Here is a 25707-nt window from a genome sequence, read left to right as displayed (position 1 = left end):
TTGAGCCAGTCTGGCTCTGTCACCCAGGCTGGAGTGCAGTGGCACGATCTCGGCTCACTGCAACCTCTGCCTCCCGGATTCAAGTGATCCTCCTGCCTCAGCCTCCTGAGTAGCTGGGACTACAGGCATATGCTACTGTGTCCGGCTAATTCTTTTTGTATTTTTAGTAGAGACGGGGTTTCACCATTTTGGCCAGGCTGGTCTCGAACTCCTGACCTTGTGATCCACCCGCCTTGATTTCCCCGGGTGCTGGGATTACAGGCGTGAGCCACTGCGCCCGGCGCATTTTACATATATTTAATTATTTCCATTTTATAGATTAGAAACATGAGGCCCAGAGAGCTTAGGAAAGCTGCATAAGCCACAGGGGAGAGGTGAGCTTCACTGCAGCCGTCTGGGTGGCCCTTGCCGCTGTCCCTCCCCCACCCCATGCCCTCTCACAGTAATGGCGTTTGTGGCACCTGCTCATCTTCCTCCCCTGCCTCCCTCCTGGGGCAGGAGCTGTGCTGTCCGTGTGCCTGAGACCCTTGAGACCCCCCTTGCTCCGGAAGTCCCCTTAAGGTTTGCATCATGGAACTCACCTGGCCCAACCCCTCAGGGAGGAAAGTCCCATCCAGAGAGGGTAAGCAACTCGTTTGGGCCCTACAGCCAGAAAGCAAGAGTGTGCGAGTCTCCCAGCGCCGGGCCCGATGCCAGCCTCAGCAGGGGTGACTGTGCCCAGCACCCGTGGCGGGAAGGCCCATGCTTGTTTGTGTCTATGGGTGTCCCCTGGGCTGCTCCAGCCCTCGGGCCGTGGTCGACCAGGTGCCTCTCCCTTTAGGAGGTCCAAGCCAGGACTCTACTCTGGACAGAGAGCCTGTCCCTGCAAGGGAGAGCCGGTCAGCCCTGGGCCCCGGCTGGCTGCAGCGTTGAAACCTCTTATCCACGTGTGATGGGAGCCCCCTGCTGTCCAGAGCGAGGAGCTGCAGAATGGCAGGAAGGCGAGCAGAGATGCCCTGGGAAGGCTGAGGGGGGTCAGTGAGTCAGAGCCCAAAGCCCCAAGCTCCTGGCTTGTGACATGGCCGCTCCAGGTATCCTGCCTCCTCTGGAGGCATCAACATTCTCATAGTTCTTGAGGCCTCCGGACATTTGCACCTGCGGATGCTGAGGGCCCTTTATCAGTTAACTTCAGGTGAACCAGCAGTTATTATGCACCTACTGTGTGCCGGGCACTGAGCAGGTGTACAGTCTGGCCCACAAGGAGCTCACGGTCTGGTGCGGGGCAGACATGACGTGAGCTCACTGCATCAGCAGGTGTGTGTCCTGTGTCTGGCCTGGCCGCCAACGCGCAAGCACCCTCCTCACGGAAGCCTCCCCTCTGCCCAGCCCAGCCCTCCACTGCCTGCTCTGCCACCTCTGGAACAGCATGTGTTCAGGACTGCAGGAATGTGGGCCCCGTGCAGGCAGGGACTGCCTTGTTGTACGAGTGCCTGGGGCAGTGCCTGGAACATCGCTGGTGCTCAATAAATGTTTGTGGGTTATCAGATTCAAGCTCCTCCATTACCCGCCACATGCTCCTTGGAGCAGCAGTGCCTGCACTCCAGCAACAAGGGACTTCCTCCTCACCTCCCACGGCGGCTTTTTTCTGCCCTTTCCCCCTTCCCTTCCTCTCTCCCTCCTTTCTTTTTTTTTCTTTCTCTTTCTCTCTTTCTCTCTCTCTCTTTCGTCTCACTCTGTTGCCCAGGCTGGAGTGCAGGATCTCGGCTCACTGCAGTCTCTGCCTCCTGCCCAGCCAGTAGCTGGGATTACAGGCATGCGCCGCCATGCCTAAGTTTTGGTGTTTTTAGTAGAGACGGATCTCCCCAGGTCGGCCAGCCTGATATCAAACTCCTGACTCCGGAGTCAGCCCACCTTAGCCTCCCAAAGTGCGGGATTATAGGCGGGGGCCATTGTGCCTGGCTCTTTTTTATCTTTGGAGACGGAGTCTCGCTCTGTCACCCAGGCTGGAGTGCAGTGGCGCCATCTCGGCTCACTGTAACCTCCGCCTCCCAGGTTCAAGCAATTCTCCTGCCTCAGCCTCCAGAGTAGTGGGGATTACAGGTGCCCAATACCACACCAGCTAATTTTTGTATTTTTAGTAAAGACGGTTTCACCATGTTGGCCAGGCTTGTCTTGACCTCCTGACCTCAACTGATCCACCTGCCTCAGCCTCTCAAAGTGCTGGGATCACAGGTGTGAGCCACTGTGCCTGGCCGGCAGCGGCTCTTCCTATCTTTAGGCAGCACTGCCTGCTGGAAAGTTCTTTTCCTTTCCCTGGGTTTGCCAGAGCCAACTCGCCTGCCTCAGCTCTGCAGAAGCCCCACTGGCTGTCTAGCCTCTGGGGATGGCTCTTGTGCAACGTGGCAGCCAGCATCCCAGGGATGGGGTACCGGGGCCTTCTGAGTGACCAGCTTCCCTGCCTGGCCCTCCTGCCCTCCGAGGGGACAGGGACAGAGGTGGAAGGCCCAGGCGGGGTCAAGGTGGCAGCCGCAGTCACAGAGAGGACAGAGCCCACTCATGAGTTGGATCATGAGTTTTATTCTCTTTTCGGAGTGACTCCTAGAACCACCACTTATGCCCAGAAAATCCATCCCCTCCATGCTGGAGGAAGCTGAGGACCAGCAAGGAGACTGGAGCAGACTAAGGGAGTAGCTGGTGTGTACAGGGGCAGGACAGAGTCTCTGACCCCTGACCCCAGCCCAGTGCTCCTTCCACCAGCCCAGCTGCTCTTTCATGAGCCAATGAGGTGACAGAGGCGGGGCTTAGTTCATAGGCTGACAAGGATCTGTGGATGTCCTCAACTGTCCTGCAAAGTCTCGTCCTGTAGATGCCCAACCCAGACCTTGTCTGGTACAATGTCACTACCGGGTGCTTGCACACCTCCGGAGACAGGAGTCTCACCACCTCATGAGGCTGCTACTCCATCCTGAGCCTGAGGAAGGTGTGCACATTTGGGGGTGGGTGGGGATGGGGCGGGGTGCCTGGTGAGCTTCGGTTCCTCCGGGGAATCCACCTGCTTCCTCGCTGACTCAGGCTGGCAGTGGGGCAGCCACATTTCCTGCTCCCCTGCCAAGGAATTTCCCTCCAGGGGCTCCCCCAGGCCTGTGTGAAGGGGCGAGAAGTGCTTCCTGTTAGAGGACTCCTCCTCTGGGCCAGGGCTCCCTGGAGACACAGCTGGCTGCCTGGGTACTGGGAGTCGGCTCTACTCTGATGATACTGCTGCAGAGGGTCCCGAGATGCTGGGACCTGCAGGCTGCCCCTCATCACCATGGGGCTGTTGGTCAGCTGTCTCGCAGGGAAGCCCTGGCCAAGACTCTGCCTCTCCAAGCATGGGCTCTGTGTTACTTGCTGGCTCAGCCACTGCCTCCAGGCAGCCCTCCTGGTAACCACAGTGTGCAAGACTCTCTCTTCTTGGCTTCTTGGATGGAGCACCCATCTTGCTTGAATCCCATCTGTCCGGGATGCTCTCCATCATTTTCTTGAGGGTCCCTCCTGCTCCTCTCCCCAAAATGGGCATCCTGGAAGGTGGAGTCCACAGTGCTCTTCTATCGCCCTCAACCTTGAATCCAGAGTCTGCCTGGCTCTGTAAACAAGCGCTGCCATCTCCAGCCGGAAGCTGGGCACAGGGCTGGCAGGGCCCGAGACGTTTCCAGTCCCAACACTGCAGTTTTGCAAGAACTAGAGAGTGGGCATGACTTGGCAGAGGGCACACAGCGAGTCAGAGACGGAGCTGGGACTGAGCCCGCGGAGTCTGGGCTCCTAGGGCAGGTCCTGGGGTTCTGTCCCCGGTCCTATCTGTGGGTCTGAGCCGTGTGCGCTGAGCTCTGCTCAGGCAGGGAGGGTCAAGCCCAACCTGAGGACAGAGGAGGGGCTGGCAGAGAGAACTTGAGCCGAAGGAAGAGCCTTGCCAAGGAGAAGCAGCACGCAGGGACCCCACAGCCCCTCCTGCTTTGAGGGCTGACAGCATCTCAAAGCGCAAAGCGCTCCTTCAGAGCTGAGGGCACTGGGGCCCAGAGAGAAGAAGGGATGCTGCGCTCTGGGCCGGTTTCCTCTGGCTGCCCTCCTCACCCCTTCCTGTAGTGCACATAGGGCAGGGGCCTGCAGCTGGGTGCCCAGGCCAGGGGACCTCATTGCTGGACTCTGAGCCCACTGTACCCACCACCCACCCTCCTGACCTCTGCTTTCCCATCAAGAGTCAGCTCGAGGTAATGGGGGGCGGGGGGGCGCAGTGATGTCTGCGGCCCAAAAGGGTGCATGGGGTGGGGGGTGGGGCTCCCGGGATGACCGCCCCAGGGCTGCCTCCAGGAATCTCACTGCTGGCTGGCGATCTTCTTCTTCCGAGTGGAGACCAGGTCATAGAAGGGGACGCGGGTGATGCTGGCTCTGGAGGGAGAGTGAGAGGAGAGATTTCAGGGCTGGACTGGCCATCAAGGGAGTCTGGTCTTCCAGGGCTCCTATGAGAGGCAGGAGACTCCCAGGGCTGTGTCAGCCTGCTCTGCAGCAGCGGAAAGGCCAGATGGCCCCAACAGGCCAGGTGCGGTGGCTCACGTCTGTAATCCCAGCATTTTGGGATTACAGGCGTGAGTCACTGCACCCATGCGGGCAAATCACAAGGTTAGGAGTTCAAGACCAGCCTGGCCAATGTGGTGAAACCCTGCCTCTATTAAAAATCCAAAAAATTAGCCTGGTGTGGTGGCGGGTACCTGTACTCCCAGCAACTCGGGAGGCTGAGGCAGGAGAATCACTTCAACCTGGGAGGCGGAGGCTGCAGTGAGCTGAGACCGAGCCACTCACTCCAGCCTGGTGACACAGTGAGACTGCAACTCAAAAACAAAAAAAACAGATGGCCCCAGCCAGGGCTGTGCCAGGGTCAGTCCAGCCTTGCTAGCTTAGCCCAGTGTCCCATGGGCAGGGCCAGAGAGGGTGAGGGCTCCGGTCAGGAGCTGAGAGCCCTGGGAATTCTGCGCCCAAATGTCTCTGGACCCCTCTCCAGGCTCCTGCTGGAGACCTTCGGAAGGTGATGGGAAGAGCTTGCGGAGAAGCCAGCAGACCTGCCTGTTGGACTCTGCTCTGTCCCTTGCTCTGTGGCCCTGGGCAGGTCCCTCCCCTCTCTGGGCCTCCGTTTCCTCATCTGTAAGACGGAGGTGAGAACAGTGCTGCCTGGCAGCCTCACAGGCTGCTCCGCTGCAAGGCCCCGGTGAAAAGACCTTGCAAGTCTCTGCCCAGCAACCCGCCCTGCCTTCCTCTGCCACCAGACCTCTCCTCGCCAATGTCTTGGGCTGGCTCAGAGTCAAGCCCTGAGCAGGTTCGCCATCTCGCCCTTTACCAGGTGCGTCTTCCTTGTGTCTCTCCTGTCAGTGGCACCACAGAACCAGACCCTACACTTTGGCCTTCCTCACCTAGCCACCCTCGCTATTTATCAGTCTGTGGCTCCCCAGTGCCCCAGGAGAAACGGAAGCTCTTTACCACAGTGGCTGTGGCCTTGCCATGCTCAGCAGTTCCGGCTCCCGCACTGCCCAGCCTCACCTGGACTCTGGGATGCGGTGCAGGTGGGCGTCTGCTGATTGCCCACACCGGTACTTTTACCTGGAAGTTTAGCTTGAAAGCCCTTTCCTCCACCCCTACCAGGTCCTTCCCAGGCTACTTCGGACCCTGATGCCAACAAGAGCAGTTCCCAGGCAAGGGCGGGGCAAGAGCTTTATGCGCAACTCTGTGCTCTATTCTCCCACCAACCCCCGCCACTGGGCCTCTCCCTTCCCTGTGTCCTGGGGCCTGGCCTGGCGCGCACACAGGAGGTGCCTATGGAATACAGGTGGAAGGGATTAGCAGGCCGGAGACAGGAGGGAGAGGCTGGAGTTAGCCCCCTTTACACACAAGGAAGCAAGACCTCAAAGCAGCAGGGCCTTCTGGAAGGCGACGGGCAGCCGTCCCCGGAGGTGGACACCCCTTACCGGATGGCCTCAATCCACTGGTCGCGCTCCTCGGCACTGGCGGCTGAGATGCGGTAGGACTCGTGTTTGCCTTCCACCACCCTGCCGTCGCCGTCAGTCTTGCAGGCCTTGATTTTCTGGCCTCGGCAGCTGGGGTTGTAGAGCTCAAGGCAGAACTGGGGAGGTGGCCAGGCGGGGTGGGGTGAGAGGGAGGCTGGGGGGGCTCTCCAGGAGGCTCAGAGACGCCCAGACGCTGGTGTCCCTGCCCCACGCGGCAGCCCCACCCCATGACAGGCGAAGGGGCAGGAACTGCTCCCCCCACACTGTGCACGCTCTCTGTGCCAGGCTCCTTAATCCACCATCCTCCCTGAAGTCCCCATGTGACACATGGGCTAGCTGAGGTTCTGAGCAGAGCAGGGCTTCCTCAGGGTCATCCAGCCAGTCGGGGTCTATGGGACAACTGAGGACAACCACGCCCTTGGACCGACATTGACCTTTTCCCACTGTCCATGGCTCCAGGAGGCAGAGAAGGGCAGCCCTGAGCTCCATGGAAGGTGGAAGGGGCACAACCTCAGGCCCTCTCCCCACACCCAGTTTAGGAGATTCTCCAGTGGCTTCAGCCTTGGGGACCCCCCACCTGGACACCTACTGGCTTCTTGGGGTCGTCCACCTTCTGCACGGAGAGGTTCTCAAGGGGTATGATTCCCCGTGGCTCCTTGTCCTACAGGGAGAGGGGAAGGAAAGTCAGAGTCAGGGTCAGGAAGCAGACCTTGAGGCCCAAGTCTGGGCGTAAACGTGTGGGGTTCCCCAAACCCAAAGAAGAGCATGCTCATCTTCCAAGACTGTCCAGCCAGGGGGGTGGAAGGTAGGAGCGGCATGTGAAGAACTCTGGCCAGAAGTTAGGAGGCTCAGCTTTGAGCCTGGGCTCTGCCTACAACCTTGGCCCGGCCTCTCCCCTTTGTACCTCAGTTTTTCCCATCTGTAAAATGGGCATGGATGGGAACCGAATGATCTCAAACGATCCAAAGCTGTGTTATTCGTCTGCTCAGTGGGAGTTGGGAAGGGGGTTGTGCGGGGAGAGGCGGGGGCGGGGAAGGCCCAGGGGACCCTGCTCACCGTGGTGAACTCGAAGTAGTAGAGGCAGTTGTCGGTCAGGATGAACCAGCGCCGTTTCCACGTCTTCACGCGGCCCCCTGTGGGAGGCCAGTGCAGCAAGCAGATCAGTCCTCCTGGGCCAGGGACACAGAGGCTCTCCCCTGGACCCCCAGCTGAGTGCCCTGACCCTCATCCGCCACCCCTCCCCCACCACCCCTCCCCCCACATCTATCCGTTTCTCAAACAAGAACCGTAGTGGCTCCCGTCACCCCCGGGGCTTCCCTGGAGCTGCTTGAGCTGGTGCTCAGGTCACCTCTGCGATCAGGTCCTAGGTATGGTCCTAGGAATGGCCACCCCCTGCTCTCTCTGGTTATCATCACCGATTGCTTCATTCCTTAGCCTGCTCCCTGCCTGGCACTGTGCTGAGCAATTCATCCTTCACTTGCCAGACACTGTGCTAGAGGTTTTCAAAAATATTATTCATCTTCATAACCACATATGAGGAGGGGACCATCGTGAACCCCATTTTACAGATGGGGAAACTGAGTCATGGAGAGGTTAAAATCCTCTGCCCGTGGTCCAGCAGCAGAGCTGGGATTCGAACCCCGGTGTCCTAGTTCTGGAGCCCAACTCTTGGCCATTTTGCTGCACATTTAACCCTCCCAGGGATCATTATCCCCATCTTACGCTACAGAGGCTGAAACCCTGACCATCAGCACTTGGGTGGAGGAGCTGGGGTTTAAGGGCTGTGTGACTCTGAGGCCCCCTCTCCCATCCAAGTTGGGATTTGTGACTTAGAGCTTCTCAGGGGTGGACAACGGTACGTGGCTGGGGCAGGACAGGAGGCTGAGCCTCTGGAGGAGGATGGACTGGGGTGTGGTGTGGAGAGTCGGAGGGCTTGGGGGCTCCAGGGGCATTGGGCAGGACTGGCACGGGCTGGGTGGACAGGAGGTGCTGGAGCTCAGTGTTGCTGGAGGCGAGCCAGGCTGAGACCCCTGCTTCAAGATGAGGCATCTGTCCCCGCTGGCCCCGCCTGGGCTGTCCCTGCTGGAGAGGCTTCCGGGAGTGTGTGTGGGAGGCAGGGGCAGATGGCTGGGCACTGGGGTTCCCCGGCTGGACTGCAGCCACCCACCCCAGCTGCTCCCTGCAGGGTGCAGGCCCTCCCTGCCTCCAGTCAGCTTGAAGGCAGCTTCCCCTAAACCACTTCCTGTCACCCTTCCTCCCCTCCTTTAGGGACACCTAACCCTCTGCTCCGTCAAATCTGCCCCTGGCTGGCTGTGTGGCCTCAGGCAGATCCCTGACTTCACTGTTGGGCTGTGGGCAGGACAGCACCTTGCCTGAGCTCAGTGGGCTCGGAACCAATGGTAATCCTCATAACCACATATGAAGAGGGGCCACTGTGAACCCCATTCCTCCGAGGAGAGAGAAACAGAACCACCGCTGAAGCGTTTGTCAATGAATCTGTCTGCCTCCCGCCCCGCTTACAGCTCAGCCCCCCTCCTCTGGCCCCTTCATTCTCAGGACACACGGATGGATGGGGGAGGTAGACAACTGCCCCGGGGGCAGGAGACCTGGGGCTGTCCAACTCCCTCTCCCAGGCTGCATGCAAGCCTCGTGTCAGCCCTGTGCCTGTGTGCGCATGAGGCGACGTATGCCTGTGTGTGCATGAGTGTGCATATGACGTGTGCCCGCGTGTGCATGAGTGTGCATATGATGTGTGCCCGCGTGTGCATGAGTGTGCATATGACGTGTGCCCGCGCGTGCATGAGTGCCTGCAATGACATGTGCCCGCATGTGTGTGAGTGTACATATGACGTGTGCCCGCGCATGCGTGAGTGTACATGTGACGACGTGCGTCTGTCGGCCTCTTACCCAGCTTGAGCAGCCAGCCCTCCCGGTCTGGGTTGAAGAAGGTGTGAGTGAGGTCATTGCCGTCGTCCTCGGGAATGGAGAAGGGCTCGCTCTTGATGCTGTCGAAGAGGTTCTGCCCCAAGAGAAGGGAGGGAAAGACCTGGTTGTGAGTCCACCCGCGTCCAAGGCCTGGGCCTGGCCTGGCCTGGCCTGTGTGGCCTTGAGCAGGTCGCTCACTGGCAGGCGCACTCTTTCCTCACCTGTTAGCTTCTCATGGTCCCTGGTTCCCTCCCTTGAGCCTGGGCCTGGCTCTGCCACCCGCCACCCCCGTCCTGCTTCCCTCTGTGCTACTGTAGGGCAGAGGGAGCAGGGGTCAGCCCCTCAAACACACACATATACCAACATGCATGCTCACACACACACATGCACACATTCACACATACATGCACACTTATATACCTGCACACTAACACACATGCATGCACTCACATGTGTACATACTTACACACATACTCACACATGCATGCACACTCATACACATGCACACATATACATGCACTCATACATGCACATGCATGCATGCTCACACCTACACACATGCATGCGCAAACATGTACACATGCATGCACTCACGCATATATGCACATACATGTTCACACACATACATGAACACAGGCACACATATACATGCACTAACACATACATGCACACATGCATGCTCACACCTATAGTCACACACATGCATGCTCACACATATTACTTACACATGCACACACACTCACATATATGCACACATGGTCACACACATGCTTGTGCACACACATGCACACTCACACACATGCACACTTATATACATGCGGGATCACATATACATGTACACACATGCCTTCATGCTCACACAAATACATGCACTTATACATGCACCCTCACACATGCATGCTTACACACATACATGCACTCATACGTAATGCAAATACAATATACATGCATATGTTTATATGCATGCTCACACACACATGCATGCTTACAGACACAGACACACAAATACACACATATTCTCTGTCTCTGGGACATAGCACCCTTGGCAAAGGTTATGGGAGGAGGGTCCTCTCCTGCTTAGGTGCAGCAGCAGAGACTACAAGGTACACCTTGGATTGAGGGGCCCCAGGGAGGAGGACTGGCCACTTTGTGTTGAGGGGCCCAGCTGAGGGAGAGCCCAGGGTGGGACACTGGCTGCGACTCTCAAAAGCCCCTCTCCTAAACAGGCCTGTTCTGGATGGGTCGGGGTGGGGCCTGGGGAGCTCCCAAAAAGCAGACTGCAGTTCTCCACGGAAGCCTTTCTGGCAGTAAGAGCTGGTGAAATGTGGGAGAGCAGCTTTGTAGGGTGATGAGCTCTTTGTCCCTGGAGGTAAGTAAGCCAGGTCTGGAAGTTCCCTGTGGGCAAGGTGTGGCCACTGGCGCCAGATCACCCCTGTGTGCTTTGAATCTCCTGCCATGAGACATTGTGTTCTGTGAGCAACCTGCCAAGATTTCCAAGTGTTTGGAGAACCATTCTAAACTGTGTATATTTCTGCTTACTAAAGGCAAACGCAGTGCTGTCTCCGCGGACGAAATCATTTCCTTTCGCTGTGTATGTGTGTGCTGCTTGCTGCTCAGATGTGTTTCTGCTCAGATGCTTTCTTCGAGATTTTAAATGAAAATTCTCATGAGTTTGATTCTCTCAAAGTTTTAGAAATGGGGCTGTCTGGTTCTTTAAGATCCTTTCTGACCTCAAGAACTCAGGGGCCCAGAGTCAGGGGTGGGTGGCTTCCCTGGTCTCAGTCTGGCTGTGGGGCTGTGGGGGTGAGGAAGAGCAGGCCCCAGTTTCTCTCTGGGGAGCCCCTACACGCATCCCTGGGAATTCCCAGTTGGCACTGGCTGGCTGAACAAGGGCCTGGAGCAGGAAGGCCCCATCAACAAAGCTGTCAGCACAGACAAATATTTGGAAGGCCCCAGGAGCTGTGCAGGGGGAGTGGACAGGGGGTCTCAACTGCCACAAAACCCACGGAGGAGTGGTGGGGGGAGGACCCAGCAGCTTCTGCGGTCACTGTATCAGCCTGTACCTTCTGCCCCCGCAAAGAAAACGGCTGAGTTCACCCACATTTCCTGTCCCCTGTAAACACCAGCCTCCCCTGCAAGAAAACGCCCTGCACCACTGCCACCAAACCCCGGGACCCAGCTGTCTTCTCCTGGTGGGGTGGACGGGCAGAAATGCAAGGGCCTCCTCCTTCCAGTGGCCCCGCTGGCTCTGTGTCCCTCCGTCCCCACACCCTCAGTTTTTCTCTGGGGAGTCTGCTCCTCTGTGTTCTGTCCAGATCACTCAGCAGGGTTGGCACCCACAGGTCCCCAGCCCCAGGCTCCAGGAAGGGGTGAATGACTCACATCTGGCTGATCAGCGCATTTCATCTTGCTAACCGCAGTGCAGGGAGGGCCAGGAGGCCCAAGTCAGCCAATAAGCCTTAATCCTGGGACTTCAGCTGAAACTGCTGAGGAGGCACTGTGAGAGCTCGGGAAGCCAGGGCATCTCTGCCATACCTGGGCAGAGCTTGTTTAGGAGAGAAACCAGGCTGGGCATGGTGGCTCATGCTTGTAATCCCAGCACTTTGGAAGGCTGAAGCTAGCAGATCACCTGAGGTCGGGAATTGGAGATCAGCCTGACCAACATGCAGAAACCCCTGTCTACTAAAAATACACACACAAAATTAGCCGGGCGTGGTGGTGGATGCCTGTAATCTCAGCTACACAAGGGGCTGAGGCAGGACAATCGCTTGAACCCAGGAGGCAGAGGTTGCAGTGAGCAGAGATCGTGCCGCTGCACATTCCAGCCTGGGCAACAGAACAAGACCCTGCTTCAAAAAAAGGAAAAAAGAGAAGAGAAAAGCAAAGGTATAAAGCCAGCGTCATCAGCCCACTTTGCAGAGGAGGAAGCTGGGGCTCATGTCCAAGGTCACACAGATATAAGGGCAGAGCTGGGGTCTGACCTCCCATCCCTGTGAGTCGGACACTGCACCTTCGCCCTGAGCCTCTTGTGGACTCTGCCCCTGACCCATCTGGACGCCTAGAGCAAGATCGGCTCAACCCTCCTGTCCCTGACTGCCACCGTGTACCTCCCCACAGCCTTTCCCAGCCAGGCATCTTCGAGGTCTGTGTACCCTTGGGGTGACCTCTCTTTGGGTCATATGTCTGTAAATGTCATTTTGAAAATTGGGCCACTTAAAAGCATTACATGTCCTCCTCGCTTAACAGGTCCAAATTGGAGAATCTTTCTGCCAAGTGGTGACCTTTGACAATCGGAAGGTGCTTAAAGCTGAATCCCTGCTTTACATACGAGGAAAATGAGGCCCAGGCAGGAGGCGAGAGGATCCCCAAATCCACACGCTGCCTGTGTGTTTCTTTGTTCTTTTTGAGATGGAGTCTTGATCTATCGCCAGGCTGGAGTGCAGTGGCGCGATCTCAGCCCACGGCAAGGTCTGCCTACCAGATTCAAGCGATTCCCCTGCCTCAGCCTCCCGAGTAGCTGGGACTACAGGCGCGCATCACCACGCCTGGCTAAGTTTTTGTATTTTAGTAGAGACGGAGTTTCACCACGTTGACCAGGATGTTCTCAAACTCCCGACCTCGTGATCTGCCCGCTTTGGCCTCCCAAAGTGCTGGGATTACAGGCATGAGCCACTATGTCCGGCCTGTGTGTTCCTTTTTGACATGGGAAGCTTCAGGATTGATTAGCCCCCTCAACCACACCAGCACTTGGCTGACTGCCACACGTCTACACTAATCCTATGAACTGGAACTCGGAGAGGTCAAGCCACTTTCCTAAGGTCACACAACCAGAAAGTGGGGTAGCTGGGAGGGATGGGGTTTGACTCTGGCGCTCTGTTCTGGGCTGCCAAAGAGGATAATAAGGCCTTCCTAGACCTCCCGGGCAGATTTTGAAGCTAAATTGAGATAATAGACCCCAAAGCCTGGTGAGAAGAAACTTACAAGTTCCATACAAATGTGGTGCATTGTTATTAACAAAAGGCTTGAATTGGGAAAAAGAGCTAAGGAGGCAGATGCAGGAGAGGGCTCACTGGGAGCTGGAGGTAATAACGGAGCTCCTGGGGGAGCGGCAGGACCAGTGCTGGGAGGTAATTAACTCATTCCCTGCCAGACAACTCATGCCTGCCTTACGCCATGAGGACCCCACAAGAAATGAGTCACCAATGCTCAAATGCCTTTTATGTTTCAGGCATTTTACTAGGCGCTGGGTTTTTTTATCATTATTAATTATTTTTAATAGTGACGTAAGCCACAAGGCCCTACTTTAGCTGGGGAGCCGAGCAGGAGACAGGTATTATGTACCTGGCACGGGCTCTGCCAGTAACATTTAAAACAGTTGCTCCCCGTGGTGGCAGATCTGGGACACAGGTATTATTATTCCTGCTCTCCTGGCAGAGGGGACAGTGGCTTCAACTCCAGTGAGTCATTACCCAAGGTCACCTAGCAGGCAGACGGGGAAGACAGAAGCAGACCTGAGCTCTAACTAGCTCAAAACCTCATGCTACATACTGGCTCCTCTGTGATGCACTTTCTTTTCTTGGGACCGGGCAAGGAGTGGGTTAAGGGTGAGGCAGTTCTCAAACACCGAGGGGCACCAGAATCACTGCAGATCCAGGCTCCACCCCAACCTTGGAGGTAGGAGGTATAGTTGGTGCTGAGCTGGGACGGTGATGTTTGCACCCCCCTCCTCCTTGCCGGGCTCTGACCACGGAGGGGATTGAAGCTCATGGGGCTCTGGGGCGTCTCCAATTCTTGAAGTGAACTTGTCCATTCATTTTTCCCAAGCCAGGCTCTCAATCTCTCCCTCCTGTTCTTATGAATTCCCCCTGGCTCCCTGTGGCCCATAGGAAACAGGCAAACTCCTGAGGCTGCCATTTGAAGCCCTGGACCCTCTGGCCCCACCCTGCCACCCACTACTGTCCACATATGCCACACCTTGGCCACACAAGACACCTCTCCTTTCCCAACCAGGACACACCTCGGTTATGGCCACTTCTTCTTTATGAAATGTCCTTTCCCCACTTCTCTTGGAACACTCCCATGTAACCTTCAAGGCCCAGTTCAGAAGTCACCTCCTCTGGGGAGTCTTCCAGGATGGCACCCTCCCCCTGCCTCCAGAGCAAGACAGCCGCAGAGACGGCAGATCTGTGTCTCCAGAGCTCCATCCCCACAGTCAGGACGGCTTGTAATTCACATGTATATGGCCCTCCCACCAGACCCCAAACTTGGTCAGGGCAGCATATATGGTTAATTGATTCATCCCTGGGGCCCTGTGCAGGGTGCAGAGGCTGGTGTGGTGTGGCGGGGTGCAGGCTATTTGAGGGAGAGGCCAGAGGCTTGGCTGCTGCCTGGCTCCCCAGCTCAAGTGTTTCAGGCCTCTGAAGACCTCAGTTTCCTCCTCTCTAAAGGATAGAGGGTTTAGAGCAGTCCGAGGGTTTTCAGGCCTGACACGCTGAGAGTCTAAGAATCTCCATTCTCAGAAATAGACCTGGGTGTGTGAGGTACGCTTTTGGGAAGATGTGAATGACGGCTGCCCAGAGTCCCCCAAAGGCTTAAGTCTGGGTGGACCTCCTGGGTGGTCCATCTCGGACATCCTCCTCAAGATGGGGCCTCTCTTGGACAGGCGGGTTTCAGGACCAACCCGCTTTGTGACGGTGCCTCTCAAGACAGTCACAGTCTGGGTGGGCCGTATCAGCCGAGTCCCCACTGGGGGCTGTCTATCTCCGAGAAGCCCCTCCCCGGCCATCCCTCTAAGGACGGGCCCTCCTGGGTGCCCGGGCGGGGCTGGGTGAGCAGTGCCTCTCACCCGCAGCTGGTCCTCCGGCAGGTCGCTGCCATTGTTGATGCCACGGTTCATGGACACAAAGCGCTCGAAAGGCGGCTTGTCCCGGACGTTGGGGTTGTGGAGGCTGGTGTTGAGCATGATGATGGAGAAGGACAGCACGTAGCAGGTGTCTGCGGAGGGGACAGTGGTCACAGTCCTGGCCCTGGCCACTCTGCCTGCCTCTGCCCTGGTCCCCTCTAGGGCCCAGAATCTGCTGTCGCAAAGCCCTGAGGGTCCACCTTGTCCTCCTGGCTTGACCTTTGAGGCCCAGCCTCCCCACCCCTCCCACTCTTGCTGGTCCCCACCCCCCTTAAAGGAACGGCAGTCTCTCTTTCTGAGCCCCTTCCCACCCGGAGCTGTGGCTCCTGCTGGGCCCCCTGCCAGGCCCGCCGTCCCTTCCCTCCGCTTCAACCCTCCTCGCTCAGCCACGGCACCAGCCCTCCTGTTCGCGGGGCCCTTCCAGCCCCCTGCCCACTCTGTTCTCTGCCTCTCAGAACTCGGGGAATGCTTTGTTGGCAGCACTGTTCAGGGCTGAGCCATGTGCTGCTCTGCAATCTGGCAGGCACTGCGGGGCTCCTGAGCCCCAGCGCTGCTCCCATTATTCAGACTTTCACGTGCTCAGGAGGGAGGCTGGGCTGACGGCTGGGGAGGGAGGGGGTTGCCACCGTGGGGTCTTTTGTGGTAATTGGCCCTGATTTCAGCTGCATCTCCCACTGTCTGATTGACCTTGGGAGGTACCTGACCTCCCTGACCTTCAGCTTCCCCATCCTTGACGTTCGGAGACTTATCTTGGAAGTAGCTGCCTGTTTGAGAACATCGATGATTCTACCTCTGACAGCAGTGGCACCGAGCGTGGCTGATGCCTGCCCTGTGCTAAGCTCTCACACCCCATGCCCATCCTCTGAGGCAGGTCCTGTTATCACTCCCATTCTACAGATGAGGAAACCGAGGCGCAGGAGGTTAAGCTACATATGCCCAACATCATAAAATTAAGAAGTAATTGGACAATGATTCAAATCTGGTCTTCAAGATGCCTTCTTTCCTACCAGAACTATGTATTGAGTGCAAACGCTGTGCTGTGGGCCTCGGAGTTATTGATGATCGGTCTGATAGGGTCCCTGCCCTTACAGGACGTTTAGACTTGTGACAGATAATAAACAAGCAAGCACCAAATTAAGATCTAACTTCAGAGTAGAGCCACTGCTCTGGAGGGCTTGTCCGTGGACCGCCAGGAGGCGGTGTGCTTCAGGACAGGTCATTTCTTTTCTTTCTCATTTATTTATTTATTTATTTATTTTTACGAGCTGGAGTCTCACTCTGTCACCCAGGCTGGAGTGCAGTGGCACGATCTCAGCTCACTGTAACCTCTGCCTCCTGGGTTCAAGCCTCAGCCTCCTGTCTCAGCCTCCTGAGTAACTGGGATTACGGGTGTGTGCCACCACACCTGGCTAATGTTTGTATTTTTTGTAGAGACAGGGTTTCAACATGTCGGTCAGGCTAGTCTTGAACTACTGACCTCGTGATCTGCCCACCTTGGCCTCCCAAAGTGTTGGGATTACAGGCGTGAGCCACCGCGCCTGGCCGACAAGTCATTCCATCTCTCTGAAGCTATATCCCATGCACCAGGGAGGGATGAGGAGACTACTGACCTCAAACAGTTGAGGTAAGGATTGAGTGACTTTGGCCGGGCATGGTGGCTCACGCCTGTAATCCCAGCACTTTGGGAGGCCGAGGCGGGTGGATCACCTGAGGTCAGGAGTTCAAGACCAGCCTGACCAACACGGCGAAACCCTGCCTTTACTAAAAATACAAAATATTTAGCCAGGCACGGTGGCGGGCGCCTATAATCCCAGCTACTTGGGAAGCTGAGGCAGGAGAATTGCATGAACCCGGGAGGTAGAGGTTGCAGTGAGCTGAGATCATGCCATTGTACTCCAGCCTGGGCAAGAGAGAGACACTCTGTCTGAAAAAAAAAAAAAAAAAAAAAGTGCATGGGGATTACTCTGCATACAGGGTTGGTTATTGATATAATAACTAGAGCCAGAGAAGAGGCCAGGATAAGTTGGCTATGCTGGTTCCTCACCACCCTGTCTTCTGGATGTCTTCACATGGGCATTGTGTTAGCCCTGGGAGAGAGGGGTATGGAGGACTGACCTTTGTGGATCTCCTTCTAGGCCCCTTTTGCCCCCTACACGCTGCCCAGGCCGTTTCATGCTTCAAGGCCTTTGTTCCAACTGCAACTCCTGCCAAAAAGGCCCTTTCTCTCCTTAACCTCCTGGAAAACTCCTATTCATCCTTCAAAACCCTATTCTGGACTCACTGCCTCTGAAAAGCCATCTTGGACATGCTGATTCCCCTACGCCTGCCCTCAGACAGGAGTGCTGCTCCCTTAGCCTTAGCATCCTGTGCCATCATCTCCTGCCTCCTCTCCTAAGAACTGTGTCTCAAGGCAGCTCTCTCAGACAAGCACCCAGCAGCAATGGAGTTGGTGCTCAGTGAGGGTACCGAAGAGGTCTAGGCTTCCAGGGTCTGGGTGCTCAGGGGAAGCCTGAGGGGGTCTGTGGAATCTATGCCTGGCAGTGCTGAAGGGGTCCCAGAGCCCAGGGTCCCACTCCCCTCCTGGCACCTGTGGACTGGAAGACGTCCGGGTTGCAGAGGCAGTATCGAGTAGCAAAGGCCTCCATCATCCGGTCTATCTTCTGGGCCTCGCCCGGCAGCCGGAAGCTCCACAGAAACTGCCTAGGGGAGAAATGGGGCCATGGGCGGCGAGTGGGTGCGGGTCTCTCAGGGGCCCCAGGCCAGCTGCCCCGACTCTCCCAGGCTTATTCTCTGGATCCTGTAAATGGGAGGATCTGCATCTGTCACCTGGACTCACCGGGAAGTGGGACTGGCACCAGGGAGTCCCAAGCACTCGGGAGGTAGCCAATAAAAGCCTTTTCTTACAGAACACAGAACGGAGCATATGCCCTGTTCTGTACATCGGAATCCCAGCGCTGGCTGCAGCCCGGCCTGCCTGCCCGGGTTCTGTGGCTCCCTGCACCTGGCCTTTGGGCTCCGGGATCTGGCGGTGGGACCCAGTCGAGGAGGGGGTGGGGCGGGGGTTTCCCCTTGCTAGGCCTCCCTTTCTTGGAACCTCAACTTCCCTCTAGCTCTGGAAGTTGGCGGTTTCCACAGCTTCAAGCTCAGTTTTCTGAGGGTGAGAACTGTGCCTGCGTCTCTCACTTCTCCTCCTGGGCTTCACACAATCCTGGGCACCTAGCAATGGCTCAGTAAATATGTAAATGAATGAATGAATATGTGAATGAATGAATGAATGAATGAATGAAGATGGGAGACTCCCAAGTCACCTACCCCTCTCCCTTAAAGAGCTGGGAGTCAGAGAGCACTAGATGGTAGTGGCTTCTTTCTTCTCTGTATTGTAAACTCCTACTCACCCTCCAAAGCCCAGATCAGATGACCCTTCTTGGAATATGAGTTTCTGAACAGCAACAAGACTTACTAAGCACTTACTGTGGACCAGTTCTAAACACTTTCTCATTTAATCTTCACAATCCTATGAAGTTGACACTATTATTATCCCCATTCTATGGATGAGGAAACTGAGGCACAGGGAGGTTTATTTTTTTGTGAGACAGAGTCTTACTCTGTTGCCCAGACTACAGTGCAGTGGTATGATCTTGGCTCACTGCAACCTCCACCTCCTGGGTTCAGACGATTCTCCTGTCTCAGTCTTCAGAGTAGCTGGGATTACAGCCACCGCCCCCGGCTGATTTTTGTATTTTGTGCATGTGTGTGGCTTTCTCAAGGTCACACGGCGGGGAGTAGCAAAGCTGAGATTTGAACTGTGTCGTTTGACTCCAGAGTTTGTGCTTCAAGCTGATGATTGTACTTCCTCTGTAGCTGTAAAAATGAGTAGCAACGGCCGGGCGCGGCGGCTCACACCTGTAATCCCAGCACTCTGCCAGGCCAAAGTGGGCAGTTCAGGAGGTCAAGAGATCGAGACCATCCTGGCCAATGTGGTGAAACCCCATCTCTACTAAAAATACAAAAATTAGCTGGGCGTGGTGGTGCGCGCCTGTAGTCCCAGCTACATGGGAGACTGAGGCAGGAGAATCGCTTGAACCCAGAAGGCGGAGGTTGCAACGAGCCAAGATCACACTACTGCACTCTAGCCTGGTGACGGAACGGGACTCTGTCTCAACAACAATAAAAAAAATGGGTAGCAGCAGTACCCCAATTAGGAACTAATAAGTAATAAGAGTAATAAATGGAATACATACTAAGTAGTCTTATGAAATAAACTAAACATGCACTAGGCCAAGCGCAGTGCCTCACGCCTGTAATCCCAGCTCTTCGGGAGGCCAAGGTGGGTAGATCACAAAGTCAGGAGTTCAAGACCAGCCTGGCCAACATGGCAAAACCCTGTAATCCAGCTACTTGGGAGGCTGAGGCAGAAGAATCGCTAGAACCCGGGAGGCGGAAGTTGCGGTGAGCTGAGATCATGCCATTGCACTCCGGCCTGGTGACAGAGTGAGACTTGGTCTCAAAAACTAAAATAAAATAAAAAACAAAAAACAAAAAAACATGCACTAATCCAAAAAGTAGAATGACAGTAATAGAGTAGTAAGGATTAGAATAATGAGATCCGGTGTGACAGGGCCCCAGCATAGTAAGAAGGCAGTATTTGCAGGGCACTAGGTCCTTTCACAGGCGGTCCACCTCGGCTCTGTGACACAGCGCCATCATGAACTCACTTTTGTCCTTTGCCTCCTCCTCTTTGCTCCCGACCCTTTGTTTGTGCTGTTAGCTGTGTGGATTGTGACGCCCCCAGCCACTGGGGCTGTGCCACCCTTGAGGGCCGGGACCCCGCCCCTGGACCACTCACCTGAGGGCCTGGACGAGGTTGAGGTTGGCGAACTCATGGCAGTCCACAAAGGCCTGGAGGACCTGCAGGTTGACAGGGTCCCTAGGGAGGGCCGGAAGGGAGGGTGTGACACACTTGGGTACTTGCTGGCACCCACCTCCTGGACGGGATTAGGTGGGGGAGGGAGAGCAGAGAGACATCTGTCCCTCTGGGGTGCAGCTGCCATCCGGTGCCTTCATGCCTGTCCCACCCATATCACACCCGGAGGACACACCCTTCCTCCCACGAAGGCACACACCTTCACGGCTCACCAGCGCTGGCTGGCCCGGGAGGGGAGCCCTGGCTCTGCAGTGGCCCGGCCTCAGTCCAGGCCCGCCTCATTTCCTGTAACTTCCCAACTGGTGACCTTGCTGAAGCCACTTGACCTCCCCAGCCCCAGCTTCCTCATCTAAGGAGACAGGGGAGGGAGAGAAGCCAGCCTCCCCTGTATCCTCCCTCTCCCCAGCTCCTGGAGCAGGAGGGTGACCTTCTCGCCATCTCCATCCCTGCTCTCTCTGGGAGGGAGGTGTCCTCGGGAGCTGGGGAGAGTGCTGTTGACTCCCTGGTCCAGCTTCACCCCTATCCCCTGGCCCACCCCACAGACCAGCCCAGTCCTTTGCCCAGAGCCCTCCCACAGATCCCCACATCCTCCCTCTCTCCTCCCATCCAGTCTAGATTCTTGAGCCTGTTTCTGCCCCAGGGCCTTTGCACTTGCACCTCCTGGCCTGCTCCTCCCCAAGATGTCTGCACTGCTCGCTCCCTTACCTCCTTTACGTTTTGGTCAAACGTCACCTTCTCCGTGAGACCCTTTCTGTCCACACTACTCTAAATCACAGCCCCCAGCCTATGGCCTCCAGCCTCCCCCCCTTCTTTCCTCTGTCCCTCTTTCTCTCCTCCCTCCCTCCCTCCCCATCCCTCCCTCTTTCCTTTCTTTCTCTCTCTCGCTCTCTCTCTCTTTCTTTCAATGGAGTCTCACTCTACCGCCCAGGCTGGAGTGCAGTGGTGCAATCTTGCCTCATTGCAACCTCCACCTTCTGGGTTCAAGCGATTCTCCAGCCTCAGCCTCCCGAGTAGCTGGGACTACAGGCGCGTGCCACCTGTAATGTAATGAGACTAGCTAATTTTTGTATTTTTAGTAGAGACGGGGTTTCATCATGTTGGCCTGACTGGTTTGAACCTCTGACCCCAAGTGATTCACCTGCCTTGGTCTCCCAAAGTGCTGGGATTACAGGCATGAGCCACCACGCCTGGCTGGTCCCCAGCATTTCTGACTTCCCTTCCCTGCTCGATTTGTATTCCATAGAGCTTAATTTCTAAGATATTTTGCATATACTGAGAACTGTCTCTCCTTTTAAAAGTGTGCACCTCCTGAGGACGAGAGCTTTGTCTGTCTTATTCACCGGTGTCCGCCCAGGGCTTAGGGTGGTGCCTGGAACACAGCAGACCCTAGGCGGCCTTTATTTGTTGAATAAATGACCAAATGAATGAAGGCAGTCAGGTTTTGACTCAGAATCTGGAGGGGATGATCCGTGAGCCTCTCAAGCCCTAGAGGCGATGCCTTTCCTAACATAACCCATTCTCTCCCCTGCACATCACACACCTGTGCACACTTGCACACCTTCATTTCCTGCCTCCCTAAAGCTCCACGCCTTCTTACCTCTCCCCCAAGTAGGTCCCGATGGCGGTCTTGTTGAGGCCCTCGCCTTTATACAGGAACCGAGCGATGTCCTGGATGTCGGGCGTCAGCAGCTTATGCTCAATGAAATACCGGATGCCCTGGAGGGGTAGGCAGAACCCGTTAGCAGCTGCTGCACAGAAGCAGGCCTGGAAGGGGGAAGGGAGGAACAACCTCCTGTGGCCAGAGTCCTGGGGCTTGGCTTTCTGATGTTGGCACAGTCTGTTCTAGAAGTTGTTCCCCCTCCTTCACAGGAGCTGCCTTTGTGAGGTGGTGAGTTCCCCATCACTGGGGGCGTGCAAGAAAGTCAGCCTTCCTGCCGGGAACCAGGTTCAAGCTAGGTACTCCCCAGGGTCCCCTCCAGTCTGACATTCTTTGATTGTATGCTTCAATGATTCTAGGAATTTGTAATTCTAAGATTCAATGATTCAGCCATTTCTTTTGTTCCCCTAAAACTCATATTATTTAAAAATAGTGTTTCATTCTTTCACACAAGTCATCTATGTCAATTGTATAAAAGTTAGAAAAAAAACAGCTCAATTGAAAGGGGAGGAAACTGCCCGGGCCCTACCGCTGGGAGGTAGACAGCTTCCATTGTGGTGACCCTCCTTCCCTTTCTGCATGAAAATGTGACAGGACTGCACCTGTCACGTTTAAAGCTGCTTTTCGGATTTGACAATATCACAAACATCTCTCCTCACCACCCAGGCGCTCAGGGCTTGTCATCCTAGTTTTAGGAGTTGGAGGGGTTGGTCTCTGCTTCTACTGGAAGATTCCTCTGTATTCCACTGCTGGAAGGTAGGCACAGGCCATGAGGGCCGAGTGACAGGCAGAGGGTGCAGAGGACACCCTGGGTGCTCGGTGAGTGTGTGGGCCTGTGGGGGTCCCTGTGGATGGGAGCAGGAGTCCAAGGGTCCGTGGCTGTGAGAGGTGAACGGGCCTGTGATGAGGACAAGCGCCTCCTAAGCCAGAGCAGTAAATTTCCAGGGACCCCAGCTTGGCACTCTCTGCTGGCTGCCCTGACCCCCCTTCGGTGTGTCTGCCTGTGGCTTCCTTCTGTCTCCATCCTTTCAGGAAAGGATGCCCAGCTGCCACCTGGTGGGGTGAGGGGTGGGGCTGGCGTTGCTCTGAGGCCGGGGGGTTTGGGAGTGCTGTGGGGGAGCGAGGTAGCCTGGCCCTGAGTGCTGACCCTGCCAGCAGAGGGGTGGGTGGCAGGACCACAGGACTGACTCTCCCCCAGCCCAGGGCTGGAAGATGCTTCTGGAGCCTGAGCCCCGGATCCCAGGGCCTTACTGTCCCAAGCCACATTCTTGGAGAAGGAAATGGACGCCCAGAGTGGGGAAGGGACTAGGCCAAGTGCGCGGACATCATGGCCTCCTCCAGGCTCCTGGCTCCTCCCTTCTGCCCCAGGGCGCTTATGCCTCGGAGTAGACAGAGCCCCTAGCCGCAGCTGGCCATGGGGTGCTGGATAAGATGCTCAGCTGGTGGGCCCAGCTTCCTCCTCTGGAAAGGGGTCGTTGTGTCAGCTGAGGGAGGGAGAGGACACCGGAACGGTGCTCCCACGCGGCCCCCGCACCCTGCGCCCCGGCCCTCCACAGCCGCCTACCTTTGCGGGCTCCATGTTGAACTTCTTGCGCCCGATGCACAGCTCCTTCTCCTTCTGGGCCATCCGGCTGTGGACATGAGGACGTCAGCCTCCATGCCTCAGTACCCTGAATTACCCTCTCCACTCCCCAAGGACGTTGGCCTCCTCGGGAGCCCGTATCTCTAGGAACCTCCCAGTGGGGTCCCCAGGCCCTGCACAAGCATTCCGCAGCTCTCAGGACCGCGGAGCTGCCGTGGGGCAGCCTGTGGAGGGGCCCTGTGCAAGAAAACGGGGACAGGGAGCAAGGGCTGAGTGTACAGGTGCTGGAGCCAGGGTCCTGGATGTGAATCTGAGCTGAGCTGCTTTGGGCGAGTCAACCCCCCCGGGCCTCGGTTTCCCCATTTGTAAAATGGAGGTGACACCACCACCTGCCTCCCAGCATTGTTGAGAGGCTGAAGCACCTAACCGGCGAGGTGTAGGTGTGTTATGTTGTTATGGTGTGGCTGGGATAGGGGAGCTGGAGAAACGGCCACCTGTGTGTGTGTGTGCACGTGTGCGAGTGCACGTGTGTGTGTAGGGGAGGAGAGAAGGCTGGACAGGCGTGGACAGGTGGAGACCTAAGGGCTGGCAGGAGCAGGATGGGGAATTCCCAAGACATCGCACGTCAGAGTCAGTGCCCTGGGGCCCTAGGGGACTATGTAGCAGCCCTAACCTTCTTGTTCCATAAATGAGGAAACTGAGACCCAGAGAGGGACAGGATGTTCTCCAGGTCACAAAACAGTAGGAGTTTTTTTGGCTGGGTGCGGTGGCTCACACTTGTAATCCCAGCACTTTGGGAGGCCGAGGTGTGTGGATCATGAGGTCAGGAGTTCGAGACCAGCCTGATCAACATGGTGAAACCCTATCTCTACTAAAAATACTAAAAATACAAAAATTAGCCAGGCGTGGTGGTGTTTGTCTATAATTCCAGCTATTCAGGAGGCTGAGGCAGGAGACTCGCTTGAACCCGGGAGGTGGAGGTTGCAGTGAGCTGAGATCTGCCACTGCACTCCAGCCTGGGCGACAGAGCAAGACTCCTTCTCAAAACAAAAACAAAACCAAAAACCAAAACCAAAACAAAACAGAAAACAGTGGGAGTTTTCCATAGAGGCGGTGCGGGTGGCTGGCCCCGGTCTGCGGTAGTGGGGTGGGATGGGGCCCTGGGCTTCCTTGTCCTTGCCCTTTGGGCCTGAACTTCCCTCCTCCCCGCCCATCCCAGGATGGACGTGGCCAGTGATGGGTCAGGAGAGACTTTGGGTCGGGCAGGGGAGGAACGCAGTGTCTCTCAAGAGAGGGTCAGCCCGGAAGCAGGGACTCGACCAGACCCGGGCTGGGGCTGGGGCCGCCCTGTTCCTGTCTCGTTGTTGTTACCTCCTTCATCAGGGCCAATCCCTGATTTCACCAGGCCCGGGGGCCGGCGGTGGCCCGTGCTCATTCAAGGCGTATGACATCCCTGGGAAGCAACCGTGGCAGTTTCTGGGGGTCCCACCCAGGCCCCTCACCTCTCCTCCGCACTCTCGAAGCAGTCGATCTGGGCAAACACGTCTGCGATCTCATCCTTTAGCTTCTGTGGGGTGGCAGGGGGCAGGACAGGGAGAATCAGGGGTGGAGGCCAGAACCCTGGGGGTTTAAGACCGCAATGACCCCTCCCACCCGTGGGCATGACTCTCAAACCTGGCCGCTCTCCCTGACCTCTGCCCTGAGACCCCAATCTGAGAGACCCTCCACTGACAGGTCCCCTCCGTGGATGTCGCATAATCTCAGAGTCCTGTGTTAAACTGTCACCTGTGTCTGCACCCATGCCTCCGCTTGTCTTGGGGGGGTGGGAGTCCCCAAGCCCCCATCCCTTGCCCAACCTATTTCCAACCTTCCCATCTCTCTGCTCAGCAGCCATGAAGTCTCCTGACCTCTAGCTGAGCCTACCTGAAAAGCTGGCCTCCCCCTGCCTGCCTCCCCCCTGCCCGCCTCCCCCCTGCCCGCCTCCCTGCTGCCTGCCTCCCTCTGCTGGTGTGTTTCTGGAGCACTGTATGGAGCCTGCCCTTCCCCTGCTCAAATCCCTCCCATGGCTCCCTGCTGCCTCCTCAGTTTCTGCCCCAGCTTCTCTCTGGCTTCCCTTTATTTGATCTGTTGCTCACCCTGGACTAAGTGCCTGCTGTGTGTCAGGTACCATGGGGACACCACGCATAGGCAGCAGAGGCCCTCGTTTCAGGGACTTTGCAATTCCCCTGGGCTTTAGAGAAGAGGACGCTGAGGCGCAGAGAGACGACATGGCCTGCCCACAGATGCTGCTCCTGGGGCTGGGGCCAAGGCTGATATGGGCCAGAGGTGGCCACACTGACCAGGCTGGGTCAGGAGCTGGTGGGGTGCGTGCAAGCGTGCAGGAGTGTGCGGGCACGTGCAACGTGGCGTGTGTGGGCATGTGGACACGAGTGTGTGCTCACCTGGATGTCCTCCAGGAGCTGCTTCCGGTGCCACTTGATCCTCTGCAACTCTTCTGCCTCCCCGCTGCTCAGCTCCGTGGGCTCTGCAGAGAGAGAAGCAGCTTCGCAGCTTCCCCATCACCCGGCTCCGGCTATGCCCCCTTGCTCTTGCTACCTCAGGGCCCCCTTCCCTCCAGAAGCTCAGGACTTATCCTCCTCACTGAAGCCTGCCTCCTCCAGGAGGCCTCCCCGAATGTCTTTCTAAAGCAGCCCTGCTCCCTCCCCTCCC

General features: G+C 56.7%; 1 protein-coding gene across 4 annotated transcripts in view; it reads right to left on the bottom strand.

Annotated features, from left to right (window-relative positions):
• Positions 1–2536: 2536 nt before the first annotated feature.
• CYTH4 (cytohesin 4) overlaps positions 2537–25707 on the bottom strand; it is a 35070-nt gene continuing 11899 nt past the window's right edge. The window contains exons 2-13 of one of the 4 annotated variants that reach the window (XR_005196922.1): positions 25440–25522; positions 24501–24565; positions 22981–23047; positions 21357–21475; positions 19682–19762; positions 17423–17535; positions 14779–14927; positions 8916–9027; positions 7065–7177; positions 6598–6669; positions 4722–6124; positions 2537–4401 (exon numbers count right to left, since the gene is read on the bottom strand). Coding sequence is in view for 2 of the 4 variants with exons in the window: in XM_037731520.1 (XP_037587448.1) it covers positions 4329–4401; positions 5970–6124; positions 6598–6669; positions 7065–7177; positions 8916–9027; positions 14779–14927; positions 17423–17535; positions 19682–19762; positions 21357–21475; positions 22981–23047; positions 24501–24565; positions 25440–25522 (1202 nt within the window). In the remaining 2 variants the exon portion in view is untranslated. The remainder of the gene's footprint in view (positions 4402–4721; positions 6125–6597; positions 6670–7064; positions 7178–8915; positions 9028–14778; positions 14928–17422; positions 17536–19681; positions 19763–21356; positions 21476–22980; positions 23048–24500; positions 24566–25439; positions 25523–25707) is intronic. The other 3 variants (XR_005196923.1, XM_037731520.1, XM_017508931.2) reach the window with 3 other exon arrangements.

This window comes from Cebus imitator, unplaced genomic scaffold (genome assembly GCF_001604975.1).
Source record: "Cebus imitator isolate Cc_AM_T3 unplaced genomic scaffold, Cebus_imitator-1.0 Scaffold404, whole genome shotgun sequence".
NCBI classification, from domain to species: domain Eukaryota; kingdom Metazoa; phylum Chordata; class Mammalia; order Primates; family Cebidae; genus Cebus; species Cebus imitator.
The sequence above is the reverse complement of the archived record's forward strand: the minus strand, read 5'-3'. Positions and strand labels throughout refer to the sequence as shown.